The sequence below is a fragment of the Callorhinchus milii genome, unplaced genomic scaffold (genome assembly GCF_018977255.1).
Source record: "Callorhinchus milii isolate IMCB2004 unplaced genomic scaffold, IMCB_Cmil_1.0 Scaffold1, whole genome shotgun sequence".
Taxonomy (NCBI): Eukaryota; Metazoa; Chordata; class Chondrichthyes; order Chimaeriformes; family Callorhinchidae; genus Callorhinchus; species Callorhinchus milii.
In genome coordinates this window covers 23,574,216-23,598,091 of record NW_024704742.1, presented here as the reverse complement: position 1 = coordinate 23,598,091, position 23,876 = coordinate 23,574,216, and the positions used below count along the sequence as shown (strand labels likewise).

The following is a 23,876-nucleotide window of genomic DNA, read 5'->3' as shown; positions in this document are numbered from 1 at the left end:
TGATCCCAACACCCTACTCAGGTCCAAATCCCTAATGTCCAGCACCTTGGGACCTACAAATGTAATTTGATGTTGTTACAAATATTAAATCCTTCAAATAACAGGATTCAACTCCAATACAGTTTTGTTCTGGGCTTATTGGAGTGGAGTCCTATGGGTCAGGGTAACCTCTGGTTACTGACAGAATTTGATATTTAAGAATCCTTCATGATCACTGTTCCAATATATTAGGGGCAGTATTTAAAATTAAATTGCATTAATTTTTATTTTCAGATAACTATTGTGTAAAGAAGGGACTCACTCATGAAATATATTGCTTAATTTTGGTTATTCCCATGTAAGATTTATGTGAAGTTAACCTATGTACACAAGGATTTTAATCTACTTTGTTAATATTTTACAGGAGGACAGCAAACAAGCCCAGTTTCTGGCTTTGGCTGTAGTTTATTTTATCTCAGTGTTGATGGTATCAAAATACAGGGAAATCCTAGAGCCTCAGAAAGACAGGAGGCTGTCGCGCAGCCAATCAATCAGAAGCATTGAGAATACGAACGATAGTGTATCAACCACAGGTTAGATTTATGTACCACTTGTTGTTTGCTTTCAGTTTACACTGCCCTATAATGAATAATAATCCTGGAGTCCCCCCCTCCCACCCTTCCTCACCTTTTTCAAGGTCTGTCTCAAGATCTTCCTCTTTGACTGTGCCTTTAGTCACTTTACCCTTCCCACCTCTCTCTGCTCCCATCCCAAGCTGGGATGCCAAGCCAGGACTGTTGAGCTCCTTGGGATGTCCTCATGACATGAAAAGTGCTATATAAATGTATACTGTATTGTATAAAAAATGCCACAGGATAACTTTCCTTCAGTTGATTTTTGGTTTGCAATACTGCTTGCACAAAATGTTGACCTCATTCTTAGCATGTACGTGCACACCAACTAGAACAGATAAGGAAACAGTTGCATACTTTTCTTTTGAGCATTTTAACATATTAAAGTATTTAATTCTGAAGATGGTAACCCATCATGTGTACAACCAGAATTTTTGGTGATGATTTGTACCAATTTTTTAAACTTGCTTTCTCTTACTATGATCTTGCCAGAGTACGTATGAGATGCAGCAGAGAGGGCCTAGTAGGTGACCTCCAGCTAGGTCTTTGATGACATTCTTGCCATTTTTTTGAAGAGCAGGAGCTGATGTATTGCCATCTATAGTTCCTACTCTCCTGTCCTTCATTTGGCACCTCCCAATGGAGTATGGCTGAGAACAAGAACTGAGCAGATGTCTTAGCCACTAAAGCTTGGACTTTTGATGTACTGTGCGAATATGGCCAGTTCTATTTATAATTTAACTTAAACTGTAAAAATTGGGCTTAAAAGTTGATTGTGTGAAGGATTCAATTGCACTGAAAATATTAGCACTGACGTACATCTGAAAGAATCTATTTCAATAAATGTTTTGGGAATTCATATTCTTAGACCTGTATTGATTCACTTAATCCTGAATTTTATATATAATATATATATAATTAATAATATTATCAGTTTATCATCAGATTTTGCACCTTGAAATTATGGGTTGGAATTGGTGAGAAAATATGGTAATGCTGTTTAGTTTTAAATCCTTCCTTCAAAACAGCATTACTGTATATGACAGCTACAAAAGCCCATAATACAATCAAAAAGCTATTTTGCTTTGTATTGAAAGAAAAAGAACAATGAAAGTTTAGTACTGTGATGATTTGATATTTCCATATTTAAGATCTGTTTGGCCAGCAGAATACTTTCCTAAATTTATAAAGAAAGCCAAATTTAAAAATATATATTTTTTTTCTTCTTTCCTGGCCTCCCTCAATGGTTTTGAAAGATACTGGGTAATTGACCAACATTTAACTTGAGAACACAATTGCTGATTGCTTGATTGATTAAAGATTGTAATGAACTTGTTTCTCTGTTCATCTGCAGAAGGCTTATCGGGTGCAGCAGCCAGTTCAGTACTGAGTAACGATGCCCCAGTTGCGAAATTTCGAAGAGACTCTGGTATTGGAGAAGAACCAAGTTCAGTCAGTGACTTGGGAGCAAAGCCTGAGACTGTTAGTGCTGGTCCTGATGCAATGAGTGAACTGCTGTCGACCCTTTCCTCAGAGGTTAAGAAATCGCACTCACAAGAAGGTAAAAGTGAAATTGGAAGGGATTCTGAAATTAAGATAACCCCATCTGTACCAACTGGATCCCAGGGCAAAAATGTCAGTGTTAAAGACATTCTGCGAAGCCTGGTGAACACGCCTACGGGCAGTCTTGAAGCAGATATGGCATTTGTTGGACCAACCTTTGTAGGAGTGATTGGGGATTCAGCAGCAGAGTCATCAGTCCAGTTTCGTTCCTTTGACAGGTAAATATACAATAGTCACCTTTTTTTAAGTAAGATAGGTAACATTTAGTAATATTTTAATTTTAACTTGTCCTCTTTTACCCCTTTGCATTTTAACAATAAACTTGTTTCTCAAAGCCTGCCTCAGAAATGTCTACTATATTTCTGTCACTGGGCAATATAATGGATTTTAAAAGTAATACAAATTACCATACTAGATTCTTCCATGCAGGGTAGTACAGTTAAGAAACTGAGCAATCAAAAATATTGTCTGAAATAACACCTTCATTGTAGGAGTAGGTATCAGACATCATGTTTGGGGTGGTGGTAGAAGGGAAGGTCATGCCCACAATTTAGCAGAGTTGCTGACTTTGATTCTGCCGCTTTTGGAGCAGGTCTGACTGGGAGGCAGGCATCTGCCTTTTGGGATGTGAAAATTGGAGACGAGTTATCACAAAACTGTTGTCATGTGTCATTCAGTGGATGTTTCAAAAATGGCATTGGTGTTTGGGAACAGTTGGTTGACTTGGCATTATGGGGCTCTCCTTTGTACTACCCCTAGAGAAGTCTGATCCTCTGTTTGACAGAAGCACTATGAAGAACAATTAGATAACCTAGTGCTTGAGCCTTCAAAGTAGTTCCCTGAGGGGAGCTCATGGGGGTATGTGAGATGCTAGATGAAGATTATGGATGTGGTCATAATAATATTTTCAGATATAGGTTGTGAAGGCCAATTTTCGAGCAAATATCAAAGTATTTATTTACCCAGATGGTAATTAACAGGCGGAATTGGATGCCAGGAAAGATGGTAGGATCCAGGAAATTAAGAGCAACTTTATACTGCAATTGAAAAATTGCAGGGTGGATATTTCTGGAAGGATGAGATGAATGGGTCTAGGGGTCTTTTTCATTTGAAACCTTCTTGTGCCCTATTGTCATTTCTTACTTTAATACTTGATCTTTATAAACTAGGAAAGTTTTCTTCATCAGACATCAGATGATTTGAACGTTTCAAAGTACAATTTTGAGGTTGTATAAAGATGTATTAAAGTAACAGATGAAGAAATTTGTAACTATTCATAAAAGGTTGAGAATGATTTAATCATAATCAGCAATTTTCTGTGTTCAGACAGCAGGACTAGGCATGGAAATTCAGTATCTGGTTTGTATTTAATTCACTGTCCAGTACCAGAAGCATTACTTTGTGAGTCAGCAAGTTAATGTATCTCTTGGAACAACACTTCGTTAAATCCAGGCTCCATGCAGTAGCCTGGCAATGTAATATCTATGGGAATTTCAAAGAATCTCTCTGATCCTGCATTTATCTGAGGAATGCCTTGTCAGGAATCAGAACTCTCCTCATATCTTAAGGATTATCAACCTCTACTGCCAGCCATAGCTGGAAACCATACAGTAACAGCTAGTGAATGCATTCTGCTGAAAATCCCCCAAATCTGGTCCACTTTTAAACAGCGAGGTGCACATTATTTCATTCCCAAGCCTATATTTTCTCTGATCTGATGTGAGAATCCACATTATTGGTGTATAGGTGCCGGGTATGAGATGTTGTCATGATGGAGTTTCATGCTATGTCAGGTCTAACCAGCAAAACCGTGGCTTGAAGTAGATAGTTATAAAAATCTAAAGCAAATGTAGTTAGACTTGAGGAAGACTTAACATTAACCAGAATTATTTGTACAGCAAAGGAAATCTTCAGGTTAATGGTTAGACATAAATATACTTTAGAATTTTAATGTAATTGGTTGTTTGAATCCATAGCAAACCAATGTTCATCGTTATATTTTTAAGGTGCAGAGTATGTGATATATGCCTCAAAAGCTGAATACTCAGGTTAAAGCTGAACAGTATGCCTTAGGGAAGAATCGTTAGTGTAATAATTAATATTATGACTGCTGTTACCAGTCTACCTGCTAAATTGAAGTGTTCTTTTGTTTTTTTCATTGTCTTCGTGAAATCAATATTATGAAAAGCTGTGGAGCACCCCTGCTGCCCTGTATTTCCTAGGCAGCATGTGGTACAATGACAGACATGATGGACTGTCTACCACATCTGTCGTTGTGCCAGACCAGGAGACTGAATAGAGGAATGTTAGTCTGACTGAGTTAAGACCACACTGTTGTAATCATTTTAAAATAAAAATGTTCTCTGGAGAGATGAGGGTAAAATATTCTATTTCACATTTTTAGATCTGAATACTGCTCCTTGAGAAAACAGGTGGTCTGCTTTTATAGATCTGAAATGAATTAGATTTTTTTAAAAAGAATATCTGCTTTTTTTGGTGATGTGCTTTTTAGTAATGATTTTCCCAGATTGTTAATTTGCATAGCTACTGGAATATACAACCTCAGCTCTCAAGGACTGCTTTCAAATCTGACTCCACTGCCTTAGATTATAGTGTTTCATCTTATCTACTCCAGATAAGATTCTCATTGAAAATGTTCTGCATAGCACAACTCTCTCTTTGTGTGTATGTGTGTGTGTGTGGGGGGGGGGGGGGTGCTAAATAATGGAAACGAGAAAGGAAGGAAAAAAGGCAAGAGAAAAAAGGGTAGAAACTATACAATGCAAACGTTTATGAAGTTATGGTGTATGCACACAGAATAACTAAAGTGCGTGTATAAAACAACTTTATTTTCCTTTATTTCTCCTTGTGCTGTGTTAAACGATTGATTTTTATTGCTTCTTAAATATTAAAACAGATTATAATTAGCAGAAAAGTGCATTTGGAATTGCCCAGCACCAGAGATAGTTTCTCAAGTGTGCAATCTTGGGGGAAAATCACTTTAGCTGGTCTATTACACAAGTGAGTGAAAGAATGCCAGTATTTCACACCTTGATTTGTGAGATTTGTGGTAGCTACTCCAATGTATCTTTCAATCCTGGAGAAGCACGCTTTCGCAAACTGTTTAATGTCGAACTTGTTTAGAATTTTCACTTGTGCAAGAATTGAATGTGCAGAATATGAAGTGTATGATGCGTGAACAGCTCACTATTTGACTAAATATGCTCCACTTAATAACAGTTGTCCAGTATTCTACAAAACTTCAAACATCTATCTGAAGTATTTTGTGTGGAGATAATGTAGGAAACTTGCAAGTTTATGCTCTGTAGATTTAAATCTTAACTTGGTAGTATCTTTATTTGTGATCTTTCCATTTACACTTTAGAAAATGGTGTTAAATAATCAGTCTTAGTTATTTTAAATCCTACACAAATAATATTTGAGGTTTTATACTGGAGGTTTAATGAGATTAGAAAGGTAATTGTAGGTTAGTTTGAAAATTAAATACATACTGGCAATGATGTTTGTTTTGGTCACTATTGGAAAAAAGCATTTTAAAACTTTAGTTGAGAAGAGCCAATAAACCAGAGAAATAATGGGGTCTGGCATTAATTAACAATCTGGTTGTATTGAACTGAAGAAACTGATTTCTGTGAATGGCTTTTGTACCATTTTGTTTCTTTGGCTAAGCTTTTCATCCCAGGAGTTAAAACTGCTGAAATAAATGTCATAGTGGGAGCATTCATCTGTGTTTGTGGAAGAATTGACTGCACAAATTGCTTCCAGAATTAAGTATTGTCTAGACGTACAGTTAACACCAGATAATTAACAATAAGCACTGTTATGGGATTCCAACATTTATCAACTAAGCATTTACCCAATTAGTCGTTTTTTTTTGCATCATTATAAATGCTCTTTAGGAGCTTTCATTTTCCGCAGGGTCAGATGTGTTAAATAATGGAACATAAAATACAGTATTTTATTATACACTATGCAGTGTATTATACTAACCCTAAAGTTATTTCTTTAAAACAAACAAATCCACTTTTTCGTCCATTTCCTTGCTTTTCTAACATCATTATTTTTACTGTTTGAAATTTGTAGGAGTGTTGTGGTAGCTCCTAAGAAAACAACGGCTTCTGTTGGAACTGGTACTCCTGCTACTACAGATGCTGTGAGTGTAGTTTCTACTGCAGACTCTGCAGAGGAACCTGCTGTTGAACCTACAAGTAAGTGAAATATCTGGTTTCCAAGTGATTTTTCCTTAAACTGTTGGGTACAGTAAACTCCGGCTAACCTGAATCTGGTTTAATTTGTTTCTATCACTTAAGTCATCATGTCGTCAATATCCCCACCACTTCCTATATAAATTATAAATAAGGGACACCACTTTCCTTGTCACTGCTTAACATGTAACCAGTTGTATTTGTAGAAATTCTTGCAAGTATTTCAATGTAAAATTGATCGGCAATGATCACATATGAATGGGGAAGGAAGTTAGCATCATTGCATCGCGGAGACCACTGGTCTATGGAGGGCCAATCGCAGGATAGGCCTCACATCCAATCCTGTGACTGAAGTGGGTCCTTGGCAGAGATTGGACCCGCATGCTTAGGTTCTGTGTCTGCGGTGATCAGGGATGTTTTCTCCCAGTACTATGGCCAACAATTCCCAAGATAAAATTGGTCATTTAACCTCATGGCTATATGTAGGACATTAGTGTGCACAAATTGCTGCCACGTTCACCTTAAACTATAATAATAATCCTTGCATTTGATATAGAGCTATTCACGTCTTCTAGACGTCCCAAAGCGCTTCACAGAATATACTGTAAAGTGAATTGACTGTATATTTGTGGGCGAACGCGGCAGCCAATTGCGCACAGCAATGTCCCACAAACAGTCGTAGATTGAAAATGACCAATTTATTATTGTTTTGTTTTTTTTGGAAGGATTATTATTAGGCTCTGTGTGGAGTAAGGAAACTTGCCCAAGGTTTTGCCTTGTCTGGAGTTGAACTCAGGTCTCTCACTTGCAAAGTGAGTGCTCTAACCACTGAGCTGCAGGACTCCACTATACAATATACAGGATTATATGATTGCTACACAATAAATCTTCTAGACTGAATGTTTTAGTGATGTGATTATGCACTCTTTGAAATACAAGGAGGGACAGAGAGAGCAAGTTGGAAGGACGTGGAAATGGCGTTCCAAAATGTGAATGCCAATTTGCTGAAGGATTGTCCGTTGATTGAGACGGGTAGTGTGGGGGAAATGGAGTAGGCTAGTGGTGGCCAAGCAAAAAATGGGTTTAGGGTTGGTGCAATTGAGGACAGACCCTTTGTTTAATGGGTCAACAACAACAGCAGCAGCAACAGCTTGCATTTATATAGCGCCCCCCACACAGGGTAGAATCCTTGAATGCTTGTTTGACACATGGGGAAACCCATGCTTAAGAGTATTTAAACCAAACTGAGAATTCCATGCATCCCACCTACGCATGGAAATTCCAGAGATGGATTGTTGGAATGAAATGCACATTCTCTCCCTGGAGGGACACATCCTGCTTACCTAATTCCGGAAAGCAATAGGCGCAGTTTGGCAAGAGCCAAGGTGCGTTATTGCTGTCTAGCAAGCTTTCCCACTTGTCCGGCGAGGACCACCCTACCAGTTAGAGCTTTGGCTTGCTGGGTTAACAGGAGCTGAGTTAGATGACTCCCTGCCCCAATGACTGGTTTGCCCTTCCAAGTCCTCCCGATGAGCGAGGCTGGCTGTGCTGTCATCAGCAGTGCCCTGGAATACTGCAGACTCATCTGGCTCAGGAACCAGACTACTGAGACCACCACAGAGGGCTGTCTTGATTCTGACATTCCATTGCCAAGCATGTCACTTTGGAGTCAGTTCAGTTCCAAGGATATCTCCCTTAACGCCAGGAGTAATTGACGACTGGAGCAGGTTACCAGGAAAGGTGGTTGAGGCCAGGATGCTGGACTCGTTTAAAAAACAGCTTAATGCTGCATGGAGGGTGTTCTGGAAGGAGGAGATCAAATGGGCTGAAGGACCTTCTTTATCCGAACCCTGCTTGTAAAATCCATAACTTTTGTGTATGGATTGTTCTCCTAAATTAAATATTTTCAGATATAAAGACCTCACCCAGTCAGCTACAGGATATTTCACATAGTGATGTGAAATAATAAAAATAATAATAATCCTTACATCTGGTATAGCGCCTTTCACGTCAGGAGGACATCCCTTATGAAATAAAGTGGATTGACCGTTTTTGTGAATAAACATGGCAGCCAGTTTCAGAACAGCAATGTCCCACATCGAGCCATAAAGTGAATGACCAATATTTGTGGCCACGACTTCGGGAGAAACTCCCTTCTCTTTTCGAATATTGCCATGGGATCTTTAACGTTACCTCAACATGCAGACAGGTCTTCAGTTTCGTGTGTCACCCTAAGGACGGCACCTTCAACAATTCGCATTGCCCGCCTCCCCCCTCCCCCACCAGACATTAATGTCCCATGTGCACCATCGTCCTTGTAGAAAATGCATGTCAGCACATTGCTCGGGATGTACGGGCTCACCTCCCCTTGGTCTCTTGTTCCCGGTAAGTAAATACCAACCCTGGCTTAGCCTATATGAGTCCTAAGTCCTGAAATGAGGCTCAAACCCACAACCTTCTGACTTTGAGGCGAGAGTGCTACCAACTGAGCCAGCCTCAGTGGTATAAATGTAAATTAATAATAATAAATCTTGCATTTGATATAGCGCCTTATCACGTCTTTGAGACTCCTCAAAGCGTTTCACAGTAAAATGAATTGACTATGTTTTGTGGGTGAAAGTTAACATTTTAGATTTAAAATATTCTTTTTCTAGTTCATAGTCCTAACATTTAAATAGATACTACATTTTTCTCAGTGTGGTATGTTTTGATATCTGCATGGTTCTCTAAACCCTTTTGACATTAAACAGACCTATGACAATTATCCTAATGTTCTCAGAACTAACACAAATGGCAAAATTTGCTCCCTGTTTTTATCCCTGGGCAGTGGTGCTATTACTAGATTAGTCCCGGATGAATTTGTATAAACAATGGACTTTCTTGAGGAGGATTCTAGACAGCTGACCTATTTGTGTTTTCTTTCAAGTCTCCATGAGTGTCTGTAAAACTGTCATTCAGAAGGAGCCAGTTTATCAGTAAAGGATTAATGGTAGATAAGCCAATTTAGTTGTACATGTTTGATGGGGCTACTGCATTTAGCGGTGTTTACTTGTTTTGCGTCAATCTGTCTGGATTTTTTAAATATGATTTACTTTCATGAATGGAACATGGGAATTTGTTTTGAACCAGTTGACTGTCACGTTTCATATAATTTGTTATAATTTTGGAATAGGATGACAACTTTCTTTTTTGCTTCCCTCCCAAATACCGATGCTAAATTGCTTTTAAAACCCTTGTGTGACTCGATCACTCTACACATCTTGCTCGTGTATCTTAAGTACTTTTCATTTCAATAATCTATTGGATTTTACAAGGTGACCAAAAAGTCTTAATACCACTGCAATGTCTGATATCTAAAAAAAAGATATGTATTTTTTTAGATAATAGGGTAGTTATCACAACTTTTGGTCACCCTGTATTACATTAGAGTTAGTGCTAGAATTTATGATTCCTTTACTCATTAGACATTTGTTTTATTTTTAATAAAAATTACATTTGTATAGTGCCTTTCACATTGGGAGGATGTCCCAAGCGCCTCAAAGTGTCAAATCATTGCCCGGAGTTTATATCAGTCAGACCTGTGTGTTTATAATTGTGGTTTAATGCAGCAAGTATAGTGCAGCGTAAACTTTTGAAATTTTTGGCTATCTATTGAAATCACACCGATGATCTGATCAAAAGATAAATGTAAAACGCAGTAGGTTGATATTCATTTTGTACAACTATGTCGTCTCAAACTGCTACTTTATCCCTGTCAGGCAGAGACATTCATTAGAAATGGAAATGTATAATTGTAATAATACAATGAAGTCATCAAATTCACAGCTAGAAGGTTTGAATAGATCTATAATTAATAGAAAGACAGTGTTGCATTTCATATTAACATTTTAATTTAAGCCAGCATTTGAATAACTTCAAATCAGATCCCAGCCAATATTATGAATTCGACAATTATGATTTAATATTCCATGAGTTATATTAATGGAGCTTTGAAATAATTGAATAGCCTAAAATTGAAAAAAAATATTCTTGGAGTGTCAGTTCAGAAAATCAGAAGATGGATTCTCTGATGCCTGATGCCTGTTTCTAAGTTATGGAAAGCAATGTTAATGAGCCAACTGTGATTTTGTTTTGTTTCTTATCTAGCAACAAGATACAATTGTTTTTCACCAGGTCAGCATAGTATTTTTAAAACCGAATCTGAGAATACATAAATATATACATAGTGGAGATTTTTGATGTACTATACTTTTTTGGCACTTCACTTCATGGTGCTACGTGCTTTTCTTAAAGCTGGCTTGATCTATAAATCAAGTTTCAGCTAGTTTCTAAAGGAATGTATCACATCACGTTTCAAATTGAATAGATTTTAATATCATTACCTCTTGCAGGCCTGAACTAATAAAAGCTTTGTCTCCCATGTGACCAGTTTAAAAGTTGTGAATCTGCAAAGGAATTTTTGATTTTAATTTCATCACACATACTTCTGGTGGAATGGGAATTTCAAGGGTGTGGATGAGAAAAATCAGTGTATGTTCTTACAAACTGGTCCCCATATATATTTGAACTTACAAATTCTTTCCCATATATATTTGAAGAATATATTTATATGAATCAACTAGCATGAAAATAGTTTAAACTATTAAAAATCATTGGCCAGTTAAGAGAACAAAATGAGGGGATCACAGTATTTTATTCAATGTTTTTTTAAGTATCAATATCATATGTGCTATATTCAGAGCCACTAATATTCTGGAGCCGTGGAGAAACTGATAGAATCATAGAATGCACCTGGAATTTATACTTCCCTGTAATCCCTGAAGTTTCTTAGCTCTTCACAAACCTTGACTGTTAAATGGTTATGGCTGCTAAACATTTTGCTGGCGGTCGTGCTCCCCTTCAGCCAACCTCTCCTTCTCTAGGCTATTGCTGTGCTGTGCACATTTAGCTGCCGAGTTTCACCCACAAAATATACAGTCAATTCACTTTATATTCTGTATATTCTGTGAGGAGCTTTGAGAAGTCTCGAAGACGTGATAAGGCACTGTATCAAATGCAAGTAATATTATTATTGTGCTACTGCTTTCACTTCTACTGACGGCTGCTCACTTTCAAAATTGTTGCACACCATTTAGCTTCCCCCCCAAAAAATTTTAGTACATTTTTAAGTCTGTTTCCAGTGACTATGGTTTTGTGTTTGCCTAAAAATGTTTTGGGGGCAAGAGAGTGCCAAACAAACCCTTCAACTGGTTAGTGACTATGAAGAGATGAAAGGTGGTGAAGACACAGAATGTAATGTTCTGTGATGATTCATGATTTCTGGTCACGTAAGATCACGAGCGTGCTACCCAATGCTGCATTCATCTTTCTTCCTCTGTAATTTTGTAAGGTGTATATTTTTTTGTTCTTGGAAAAATACAACCATTTTGTTAAACATTTTGGATGTCTAATACTCGTCCCTGTTTGATTAAGCTCCTGCATAAATTTTATTTTGCAACTCTGTTTCCCTTACCATATTGAAATTCTTGTATTTTCAATAACAATTTGCATTTATATAGCATCTTTCACGCGGGATAGCAGATCAGAGTGCTGCATCTTTTCTGCTGTTAGTTACGTAATACAAGAATAAGTACCACCCATCTATTAATTCTGAACAAATAATGCACCGAGGGGTACACATACACAATTCACTAAAAGTACCAACGCAGGTTAATAAGGCCATAAAAAAAGCAAATCAAGCATTGGGGTTCATTTCTAGAGGGATAGAAATGAAAAGGCAGGGAAGTTATGGTAAACTGCTGTAGAATCTGGTTAGACCACCCTTAGAATACTGTGGGCAGTTCTGGTCCCCACATTATAGAAGGATGCAAAGGAGATTCACAAGGATGATCCGAGAACTGAGAGGTTATACCTACCGGGAAAGGCTGAACATATTTGGACTCTTATCTCTTGAAGAGAGAAGGGTAAGGGGTGACCTGATAGAAATTTTTTTTAAGAGACCATAATGTTATTCAATGTTATTGAATAAAAAACAGTGTGGGATTGATTTTTGTCAGTAAACATCCCAATTGAATTCTCTTAGGTGGCGGACCTTCCAACTCTAAACTGCCATCTGTTCAAACAGTGTCCCCAATGCCAGAGGACTCGGCTGCAAATATGAGGTAATAACTTTTATTATCTTCTGGTAAATATTTTTCATGTTGCAATTTTTTACTTCCCCCATTCTATTGGCAGTTTTAAAGGGATTTTTTCATTTGATCTTATGAAAAGAATTTCTATTGTGTTTATTGAAACTTGATTGTTACAGTATAAAATTAGGCTGTAATACATTTTTGATATGATGGTGTCTTTCTGTTGCATTTAGTAACCACTTGGAAGGGAGCAATATCCTATTAAACGAATTGCAATAGAATCTCTATCTCCAAATGGTATCTTAATAAAATAATTTAAGATTAGATTTTTTTAACATTTAAGTTGATACTATATTGCAAGTAGTTCAAAATGTAAATTAACTTCCCTTTTCAAAAAAAAATCTGTTCAGTATCACAGCAAGACTGGAACGAGCACTGGAAAAGACTGCACCTCTTCTGAGGGAGATTTTTGTGGACTTTGCACCTTTTCTTTCTCGCACTCTTCTGGGAAGTCATGGTCAAGAGTTGCTCATTGAGGGTACAAGTAAGTTTCCACTTATCATTAAAGAACAGATATGATAAGGTGCTATATTGAATGCAATGATTATTATCATTGTAGTGTATAAACTGTTTGACTTGCTTCAAAGATAATTGAAGGCAAATAAGAGGTGATTGTAGAGGAGCAAAGGTACCGAGGGGTACACATACACAATTCACTAAAAGTACCAACGCAGGTTAATAAGGCCATAAAAAAAGCAAATCAAGCATTGGGGTTCATTTCTAGAGGGATAGAAATGAAAAGGCAGGGAAGTTATGGTAAACTGCTGTAGAATCTGGTTAGACCACCCTTAGAATACTGTGGGCAGTTCTGGTCCCCACATTATAGAAGGATGCAAAGGAGATTCACAAGGATGATCCGAGAACTGAGAGGTTATACCTACCGGGAAAGGCTGAACATATTTGGACTCTTATCTCTTGAAAAGAGAAGGGTAAGGGGTGACCTGATAGAAGTCTTTAAAATTTGAAAGGTTTTGATAGGGTAGACATAGGGACGCTGTTTCCACTTGTGAGGGAGACCCAAACCAGGGGTCATCAATATAAAATAGTCACAAATAGATCAAATAGGGAAGTTAGAAAACATTTCTTCACACAGAGAGTAGTGGGAATGTGGAACATTCTACCCAAGGAGTTGTTTGGGCAAATAGCATAGATGTATTTAAGGGAAAGCTAGATAGGTAGATGAGGGAGAAAGGAATAGAAGGTTATGCTTGAAGGCTTAGTTGAGGAAGGGCAGGAGGAGGCTCATGTGGAGCATAAACACCGACATAGCCCAGTTGGGCCGAATGGCCTGTTTCTGTTCTGTATATTCTAATGTATTCTAATGTTTTACAGGATGGATATTTTCTTTGGTTCTCTTCTTCCCCCCCACCCCCATATTCCACTTTCCTTCTTTCCTCCTAAAAGTGAATTTTAAATCTGGACAGATGTCATCTCTGTGGAATAGTACATTTACTCACTTTTAATATTTAGTGGCGGCATCAACACATCCAAGTTAAGCAATGTACAAGTCAGATGTAGAATGAAGCTTAATTTTTGTATCAGCAGTACTATGCAATTTGCAGCCTTAGAAGAGAATCTCCTCCATTACAAGTTAAATCTTTCTATTTCTAGTACCCATGAGCTGTGACTGAGATTACTGATTTGTGGTGAACTGTGAGCAGTTTCTATGCTATGAGGTTGTGCTCCTGGAAAGAGGAAGACTGCCACAATTTTGCTTAATGACATATATTTACAGTAGGAAGAGAGGTGATTGTTTTAGTTTATTCTGATTGAAAACATTTATTGTATTGTTTAAAAAGTGCAGTGCTAACGGTTTTTCTCGTCCCCGCCCCGTTTTTTATGAACCACCTCATAAATCATAAACTACAACCACATGTGGCAGTGGAATGACATTAGGGGCTGAGGGGAGTGACTAAAGAAGAGCTATGTTCCTAGCAATAACCACGTGGAGACCAAAACCATTGAAACAGTTTTGTCATTTCTTAACACTTTTGTTGATAAACTAGTGAAGTGGCCCATCCCAGGCTGGCAATACGGAGGAGGGTTGGGAGCAGGGCTTATTTAAAAATGGAGGTAAACTGAGTGAGGTGATGGCAGCAAGCATAAATATACTTTATCTTCTGTTTGTCTGCAATACAATACAAAATTACATTTGTATAGCGCCTTTCACGTCGGGAGGACGTCGCAAGGTGCTGGGAAGTCTAGTCCTTTGCTTCCAGTTTCTGTCCCCTTTCTAACCCTATCTTTCTCACCCTACGTTTCTGCCTCTTGCTCTGTGTATTCAGTTTTTCTCTATATGTGTTTCCCTTTCTGTCTCTCCCAACAGTCTGTCACATTTACTTGCTCTCTTCCATCTCTCTTCCCTTGCATTCATTCTTCCCTCTTTCACGCTCAGTCACTCACATTCTATAACGCTATCTATTCCATATATCCTCGTCCCCTGAGTCCTCCGCTCCACCCTCGGCAGCCATGCTTTCAGCCACTATGCCCCGAGGCTCTGGAAATCCCTGCCGCACTCCCTTCGCCTCGCTCCCTCCCTTCCTACTTTCAGGTCTCTGCTGAAGACCTTTCTTTTCGACCGCGCCTTTGGTCACCTTCCTCCCTCTCCCGCTGGCTCGGTCCCGGGATCTGTTACTGTGAAGCGCTCAAAGACACCATCCAGAGTGGAGGGGGCTATACAAATCCAAGTTATTGTTGTTATATCTTCCTTGGATGTGATACTTGGTTTCTTCTGTATTGTAACTCTCACTTCCCGCAATCACATTTACCCACCTGTTTTTCTCCCTCCTCCTAACCACTCACTCAATCACCCTTTCTCTGGTAATGCCCATCCATCGTGCTTTACATTTAAATGCTAATCCGTCCACATATTCAAATTAACACACACTGAGCAGTTTTTAAACAACTCAAGTTAATAGATCATTTTACCTCCCTTTTACCCCTTTATGTATGATGTGGCCTTCATCCCTCTCTAGATAGGGCATGATGTCGCTATGGGGCAGGAAACCCTTTGCAGTGCTGAAGGTGCTCACCAATTTGATGCTGGGAGAGACTTTATGTGGTGGAGCACAGCAGTGAATGCTCCAGGAGTCACTCCCACTCTAGGTCTGAGGGAAGAAATAGATTTCCTCAAGGACAGGTCCAAGCCATTAGGGACAAGTAGGAGAGAGATTTTGTTTTAATTGTGGGTGGTGTAGGTTCTTTTTCAATGGAGGAATTTAGACCAAGTTTTAAACAGAGGTACAAGAGTAATTTTTTAAAAATAAATGTGTTGAGGCGTGGGATTGTATAAGAGAGTATCGTACAACATTTTTTGATTGACATGAGTTCTTTTGGGGGTTTTCAAACTTTTGTGGGATAGATATTTTTTAATGAGTCTAAAACCTTACAAAGGTGGCTATGGTTGTGCAATTTATACATTTTTGACCCAACTTTTGTCGAGTGCCTGCAAAGTGGAATGAAAAATCCCTGAGGCTTGTACCAAAATTATTATACAGAGGCACTAACTAATTATGCCATTCCTTACTTCCATATGTTTTCCTGTGATATTGTTTCTAGAAGTAGGACAACTTTTTAAAAATGTTTTTTCCATTAGTATCTCTTTTCAAATAAATTTTTAAAACAAAACAATAACTACCTTTTAACAGTTCTGAAACAATAGAAAGTGCCCAAAACAGGATGCAACACTTCACATGCAGCTAAATAATTTTTACAGCTTTAGCATTATGTCCTTTGTTTTATATACATTTATAGTTACCCTTAGGTCTATCTGCTCTTGCACTCATTTAACGTTGTACTATCATTCTTCCTCCTGGATAATTTCAGCTTAGTCTGCAGTGGGTGCAAATTTACAGTACATCACTGCCTGACTCCACATTAAATTCACTCGCCAGTGCTGCCAGCTTGGTGGATAGTGGTAGTACATGGTGGAAATGCCGTAGTACAATAAAGGTTGCTTTTGTGGCAGAGTAAAAGTGGCTGGATTCTGTATCTGGCTGTGCCTTTTCTTAACTTGGAAGTACTTGATACTGACATTGAATGCCAAAAGGAAAACGTACATTCATTTCCTAACATTGATGTACTATGAAAACAATATTTGTGTTCTCTTTAATATGATGGATTCTTAACAATTGTTTTTGTTCTGTTTCTTTCCTCCATTCCTCTCTTTTCTCTCCCTCCTCCAACCCCATCTGTATATTGCCTCATGGGAAATTTATTGGTTTTGCAAGATAGCTATGAACTCTGAACTTTCATCTGGTTAAACTACATAACAGGATTCAACCTACATACATGTTCCTAAAAAAAAAACATTTTCTTAAAAAAAGGGATTAATTTTGGTTTAGACCACTATTTTTAAGTAAGTTTCCGTGTAGTGGTTTATACTAGTTTAGTGGTTTCTCATAATATATTAACTTTGTTTGATCACTATGCAAAAGGAAGTGATTAGGAAACAATGAAGTTGAGCCTTGTCATCTCTGTATTCATAAAGCCTATTGTAATCCCATGAAACTCATAAAGTAGCAAGTGCCTTTTTTAAAAACCACTTTCGGTTCTGCTAGGTTTACAGAGAGAGGGTCAAGGGTCAAAGTACTAATAAGAGTGTTTGGGATGTCTGCTGCCATGAAACAAAATGGAAACTTGATTGATAGCTGGAGGGCTGAAGGGAGAGAGTAACGGAGAAAGCAAAGGTCATAAGCCATTTCCCCTCTCTGCATACATAATAACTTGTGTGGTATGGAGCGCTAGATGTAGATATTGTGGATCAATATGACATATGTTGTACACATTTGGAGCAGCAATAGAACATGCAAGCACATAGTTAATAGTTACATTTTCTTTTAATTGGAGATCAAATAGATAATCTAGCATAATAATCAGTTTTTTAAAAATATTAAGAGTTGCAATATTTATGAAATGCTTGTAGCCAAATAAATATATTGTTAAAGGGTCTCATGTAGTTCTGGAGAGCGTTGGCTCCCTTTTAGGTGGAGGAAAAGTTCATTGATTTTAAAATAAAAAGCTGAATTGTTTTTAAAACCTGTATTTTTCAAGGTTAAGTGCATCTTTTTTTTAAGAAATGATGAGATCGTACTGAGTGATCCAAAGCTCAGTCTGATTTTTTGAGGGCAAGTTTGGTAAGTTTTGCCATTTTTAAATTTAATACCAAATATATTTACCAGCCTTCTTCAGAATGGGATCAGAATGCTAATATCTAATGTGTGGGATTTTCAATGCAATAATTGTACAGGGTGGCTCCGTCAATGGTTGATCAAGGGATACTTTTCTGTTAGTATTTGAAATCCATTAGTAATTTACAAATTGTAGATTAAGTACAAAACACTTGAGCCTCAGTTTTAGAGGAATGTATCAGTTGGCCTTTCACATGATTTTTAAAAAAATGCTTTACAGCAAGGGTTATAGTTGAAGCAAAGATTATTGGAATGGTGTTATGTTAAATTGATTTTTAAAAAAAGTTATCAGCAGCATTTCACAATGACCTACCACCTAAAACAGAAATGTATCAGGCCAGTTTATTAAGCACCAATAACAATCCAGCGTCATCCATTATCATTTATGGTGCTAGTGTAGAGAGCAGTGATCAGTCACCTGAAGAATCCTTGTCATTGGAATGGTATGGTAAGCAGAAAAAAATAGACTCCTTATATCAGACAGCTGTGTGGTGCAGTGTCAGCAACTGATATATTGCTGCTTCCACGGTTTGGTGTGTTATGTAGCGCTGTTCACTTGCTAGTTTCTGCTAATTGCCTTTGTCTCCCTTTAAAGTGAAAGCAGTAAAACTTGTAGCCATTTTAATGCCTTGGCTGAAAACCATGTACAGGTACTTGCAATGTGAACTTCACATTAATGGATAATAGCGCAATGTTTGATACTTAATAGATTCATTACTAAAATGAGTGATAATCCTGTTCATCAAATGAACTGTTGCAAAATGGTGGTTGCAGGTTAATTTACATTTGTTTGTCTAGTTTTTTTTAGCTCATCTGACTTTGTTGACCTTATAGATAAAATACACATACTGTTCAGCTTTGGAGCGATTAATCGGAAGCATTCAAAGTTAATGCACAAAATATAGAAATAGTGCATTGTCCATTTGGGATGATTTTCCGCTGGTTTGGGTTAAGGGTAGGCAGAAATGATGTGTTGCCTGGGTTTGAGTTTGACTTGTGGATGTCTTGAATCAGAGATGGTATTTGTAACCTCTTTTATTGTTTTCAATAAAAAAATATTTCTTCCTCTGTAGGTTTGGTCTGCATGAAATCTAGCAGTTCTGTTGTGGAGTTGGTCATGTTACTGTGTTCTCAGGTAAGTCTATTGAAAAAACGCTATAAATTTGTGTTGTCATTGACTTTACACATTGAATTTTTTAAAAGTCATTCCATTTAAATACAAATAAGACAAGTGAACCAAAATCAAAAAACAAGACTATATTCTATCTACATACTTTGAAATTTATTCTTAATTTATTTCAGTAAAAGCTGTTCTATCCCAAATACTTATTAGTACATCTGTAGCCCATATTTCAATCTTCTATGTTGACATATTTTGTATGTTGTCATTTTATACGATATGCTCAATGCTAAAAAAAGTTTCTACAATTTTAGCATTGAGCAATTGTATAAAATGTTATTTCAGACACTCCCTAATTATACTTAAACATGCAAGAAATTTGGCAGCAATTTCTGATTAATTTTATTTGGAATAATTTGTAGAACACTGCCCATTCATTTAATGAGTTTGCTTATAATATTTAAAGCTTATTGAAGAATAACATAGAACAGATTTAGCTGCTGGGGGGTGGTAACATTGGTTTTGCCTTGTGACGTGTACAGATTGTAGCAACTTGAATTCAGTGCATAATTGTCATATGTCCCTGTGCTTTTGGCGAAGCAGAACAAATGCCGTTCTTTGTGTTAACTGGGAAATAATTAATTTGTAGGTGTTCAGACGTTTTCAACACATTACTTTTGAGATCATGAATAAAACAAAGGCTATAACTGGTGAGGATGAGGCTTCAGAGGTCATGGGTTCTGACCCTTTTCAAAGCCTTTGACCTTCATTTACAACCTAAAGGTTTACCTCGCTGACAAATAAGGATAATGCATCATTAATGTTTCTTTGCATCGATTTATTCATTTTAGTGGGTATGTTGCCAAATTTATTTAGGCTATGCTGACGGATAGGTCATGAATATAAATGAAAGAATCATAGAAGGTGTGAAAAATCAATGCTATGTGTTGTCAATATAGTGCAATAAGCACATTTACTTCAGAATATCGCACCTAATGGATCTCAAAATGTAATGGTAAGCATAACAATGCATTCTGGAAGTGCTTCAACCACTGGAGGGACCGTAAGACTGGGGAGGGAACATAGGACTAGACAAGGAGACTGACATTAGGAAGAAATAAAAATAAGTAAACTCTTTTTGTTTCCCTCCCCCACAGCATACATGCTAAAAGTTGTTAAACATGGTCAATTAATGCTTAATGTGAAACCATTGTATAATCCATTCAGCCTCAATTTTTTTTAAAGAAATTTGCTATTTGCATTGCTGGATAAAATAACATTTGTATTGCTGGATGAAATAACATTTGTGGCAAAGCTATATTACTAAAAAAATCTGTGGTTGCAATGGTAACATTTTGCAACATAATGGCTGGTGAAGTGTAGAATTCTGGTACAGTAGCACTTTTTGCTAGATATTTCCATAACAATAGGATGCTGAACTAGACCTTGTGGATTAGATTGTCAGACTTGAAATAACAGAACAAAATAGGTTTGGCACATGACCCCAAGTTTACTGTGAGCTTTAAGAGGAATGCAACATTTTGAATTAACAGAATTTTCTGCACACTTATCATCAGTTACACATATACAAACCTTTTTTTTAAATTTGAAGATTCAAGCAGTTCAGCCTGATTTGTCAACTGAAGTATATGATAAAGATTTTAAATTTCCGAAACCTTAAAATTGATTTTGTGAAAATACATTGTTTTATACTTGACTCTATGGAAAAGAGAAATAGAGCAACGAACATGGGCTACATAAATAGATTACAAAGTCTAATGCACCAATTTGTCATAAATGTCAGAGATGTTTAATGCTACTCTAATCACATAGAGGGCGTAAAATTACTCCTAAGGCCTCATTATATTTCACAGAGGATGGTAAGATTTAGATATCAGTTGAGAAATGCATTATATTTGAAAGTATGGAATATGCTATAAAACTCTGTTTTTAAACCTAAAGATAGGATACTTGTACAGTTACAATTTTGCATTATCTAAAATGAAAGGTCAGGGTCACAAAAGCAATTTCCTTTGTTATGAAAAGGACAGACCTTGCTGACATGAAAACTTGAGACCTGGGATAAGATTTCAACTAGACTCTTCTAGGATGTTGAGATCGGATAGAATTTGATGTTGATTAATTTTAGGGAGGGAGATGGGGTGGGATGTGATATTCTCCCTCTAAAATCTTAATTAATTTTGTACGGTAGATGGAGTGGGATGAAAGTCAAAGATCAAAAGCTAAGGTCAAGAAATCATGTTTTTAATCACACAAAGATTAGTGTTCTCAGCTTGATGGCTTCTAACGTGTGCTGTCTATTGTTAAAAGCGGGGCCAAATGCCTTTCTAAAGATGACTAATTGTTAAGTTTACAAAGCAGGATAGCTTCTATATATAATGACAGAGAATTCTTCATAGGCATTTTGCATTAGAATGTATCCTAAAATTTGGATGCTACAAATTGAATCCTCTAAAATTGACCTATGCTAAGAATCCACATATTCTAAGGAAGTTGCAAATTTTAAACTGGACTAGTTTAGAATATATAAAATGACTTTGTTCTGTTGAATTGATATGTTGAGAAACTTTGCGTTTGAACCCCTTGTATTCTCATACAAAATGTGAAATTTTGAGAATGTGTTTCATTTTAAAGTGTTTTTACCAGAGCGAGATGGCATTTTTCATTTGCATCCTATTGTAAAACCGTAGTTTCATCTATCATTGAAAAACCTATGGTGGGATTTGTAGCATTTGTGTTGATTTTTTAGATGACACAGAATTTAAAGTGTGATAAATATTAGTTTAATTTAAGATGTGAATTTATTTTTGTGTTTTGAAACATTAAATACAGGTACTTTGTTCTTGAAAAAGCAAACATGCAGGAACAGAAGTGTAGAGTGCCTTTAATGTAGTTTCTGCTTGGAAGGGCATTTTCCTATCTTGTCCCATACAAAGTGGCATCGGGTAGTACTTGTTCTGTTATTTAAACCTGGCTCAATATGGTAACTAGTAAATATGATTTGTAAACCTGGGAAGGCCTACTCTAGTGTGAGAATGATGTACCTTTGATTTTATAATCCTATTCACTTAAATGTTTTTTTGCATGTTACTATGGTGGCAAGTGATGGTATACACTCCTTAACATCTTTAGCATGTTCTCTCAAGCAGTCTGAGCTTATTAGAGTAATTTTTTTAATATATCATCATGGCATTCAAGGGTACTTTTTCAATGTTCTGCGTCCTAGCACTAATTCAGTCTGACATACATTCCAATAACACTACCTCAATTCCAGTTTTAAAGCTGAATTTATTGCTGCATGTTCCGAAGTGCATCATTTAAAAATGGTTTCAACCCAAAACATCTAATAAATAAATAATGTGTATGGCTACTCAGTAGTAGATTTTCCAGACTAGAAATCATTCCATCGGATACTGAACAGTCCACTATCAGAGAGGGCTGTCAGATAAATCTTATAGTAGCTGCATTCATGTCCTGTAAATCACATGTTATTGTCTGAGCCTTCTGCCAGGCCATCTATTCTTTTCTCATTTATCAGAAATGGACGCAGCACATTGAAAAACTAGTTTGAAAGTGCTTGGTTCCAGACAGACTAGATGTTGCCTCAGATGAGTCTCTTTTCTGCATAAGAGTAGGAAGGTTTATATGCTGAGATTTAGACAATTAAATATGCTGCATGTATTTGTCGTTTTGGTAGATTTATATGTTGATATTCATAGAACAGTGAATGATTGTTAATACAGTTATAGTACTTACAGTAAAGTTTTTCTTTAATCCAGTGTTTACCCATTTTATAATCTGATTAGAATTAGAATGTCAACTGTAAATGATGATTGCTGGGCCGTGCAGGAACCAACTCTTTATGAAATTTGTGTGTAATGCTTTATTAAACAGTCATTGATTTTTCTTTTTGACACTGGTCCAGTATAATAGCATCATGGTAGGGGAGTTAAGGTAAAATGAGTGGAGGCTTTATGTATTACTTTGTAGTCCATGCTGTTGGATCTGAATTGAACAGTATTGAGATTGACATGTATTACTACTATTTTGGAATACTTTTGAGCCACATGTTGAGAATAGATGATTTTTTTTTACAATGAAATTGCATTATCAAAGGAGGATTTTTAAAACACCAAATGCCAAATCATTTGAGTAATTTATAGTTATTTAAAAAATGTATATATGTAATGTTTGTTGCATACGGATTCAAATACTGCTAATGTACTGGAAGAAATTATACACTGAATGATAGTTACGTCAACTCTAATAACCTTGCAATTGCTACTATTTTGTCATTTTGTTGGGATTTTCAACTCGTACTCTCGACTGACTCTTCAATGCAGTGCTGGGGGTGTGCTTCATTGTTGGGAATGCCGTCCTTCAGATGAGACATTAGACCGAGTCCGTGTCTGCTTTTTCAGGTGGACGTTAAAGATCTTTTTGAAAAGAGAAAGGAATTTATTTGTGTGTTCCAGCCTGATAATCCCCCAGATAAAATCCGTCATTATATTTGTAATATATTACTGTGCACAAATTGGCACTTAAGGTAACTCCTGTTAAGCACCTTGAGACATCTTCCTGATGTAAAAGGCGCAATATAATAATAATCCTTGCATTTGATATAGCGCTTTTCACGTCAGGAGGACGTCCCAAAGCGCTTCACAGAACACACTGTAAAGTGAATTGACTGTATATTTGTGGGCGAATGCGGCAGCCAATTGCGCACAGCAATGTCCCAAAAACAGTCGTCGATTGAAAATGACCAATTTAATTATTGTTTTTGTTTTTTGGAGGGATTATTATTAGGCGTGTGGAGTAAGGAAACTTGCCCAAGGTTTCGCCCTGCTTGGAATTGAACTCGGGTCTCTCACTTGCAAAGCGAGTGCTCTAACCACTGAGCTACAGGACTCCACAATATCCACTCCACTCCACAATCCTTACAATATCAATTGTAA

The 23,876-nt window shown here is 37.0% G+C and overlaps 1 protein-coding gene across 2 annotated transcripts in view; it reads left to right on the top strand.

Annotated features, from left to right (window-relative positions):
* The window catches only part of lrba (LPS responsive beige-like anchor protein), a 430,270-nt gene that overhangs the window by 97,942 nt on the left and 308,452 nt on the right, over window positions 1–23,876 (top strand). For both annotated transcript variants that reach the window (XM_007904022.2, XM_007904021.2), the window contains 6 exons: window positions 404–572; window positions 1,966–2,392; window positions 6,279–6,403; window positions 12,483–12,561; window positions 12,942–13,075; window positions 18,854–18,915. In XM_007904022.2, the coding sequence (XP_007902213.1) occupies window positions 404–572; window positions 1,966–2,392; window positions 6,279–6,403; window positions 12,483–12,561; window positions 12,942–13,075; window positions 18,854–18,915 (996 nt within the window). The remainder of the gene's footprint in view (window positions 1–403; window positions 573–1,965; window positions 2,393–6,278; window positions 6,404–12,482; window positions 12,562–12,941; window positions 13,076–18,853; window positions 18,916–23,876) is intronic.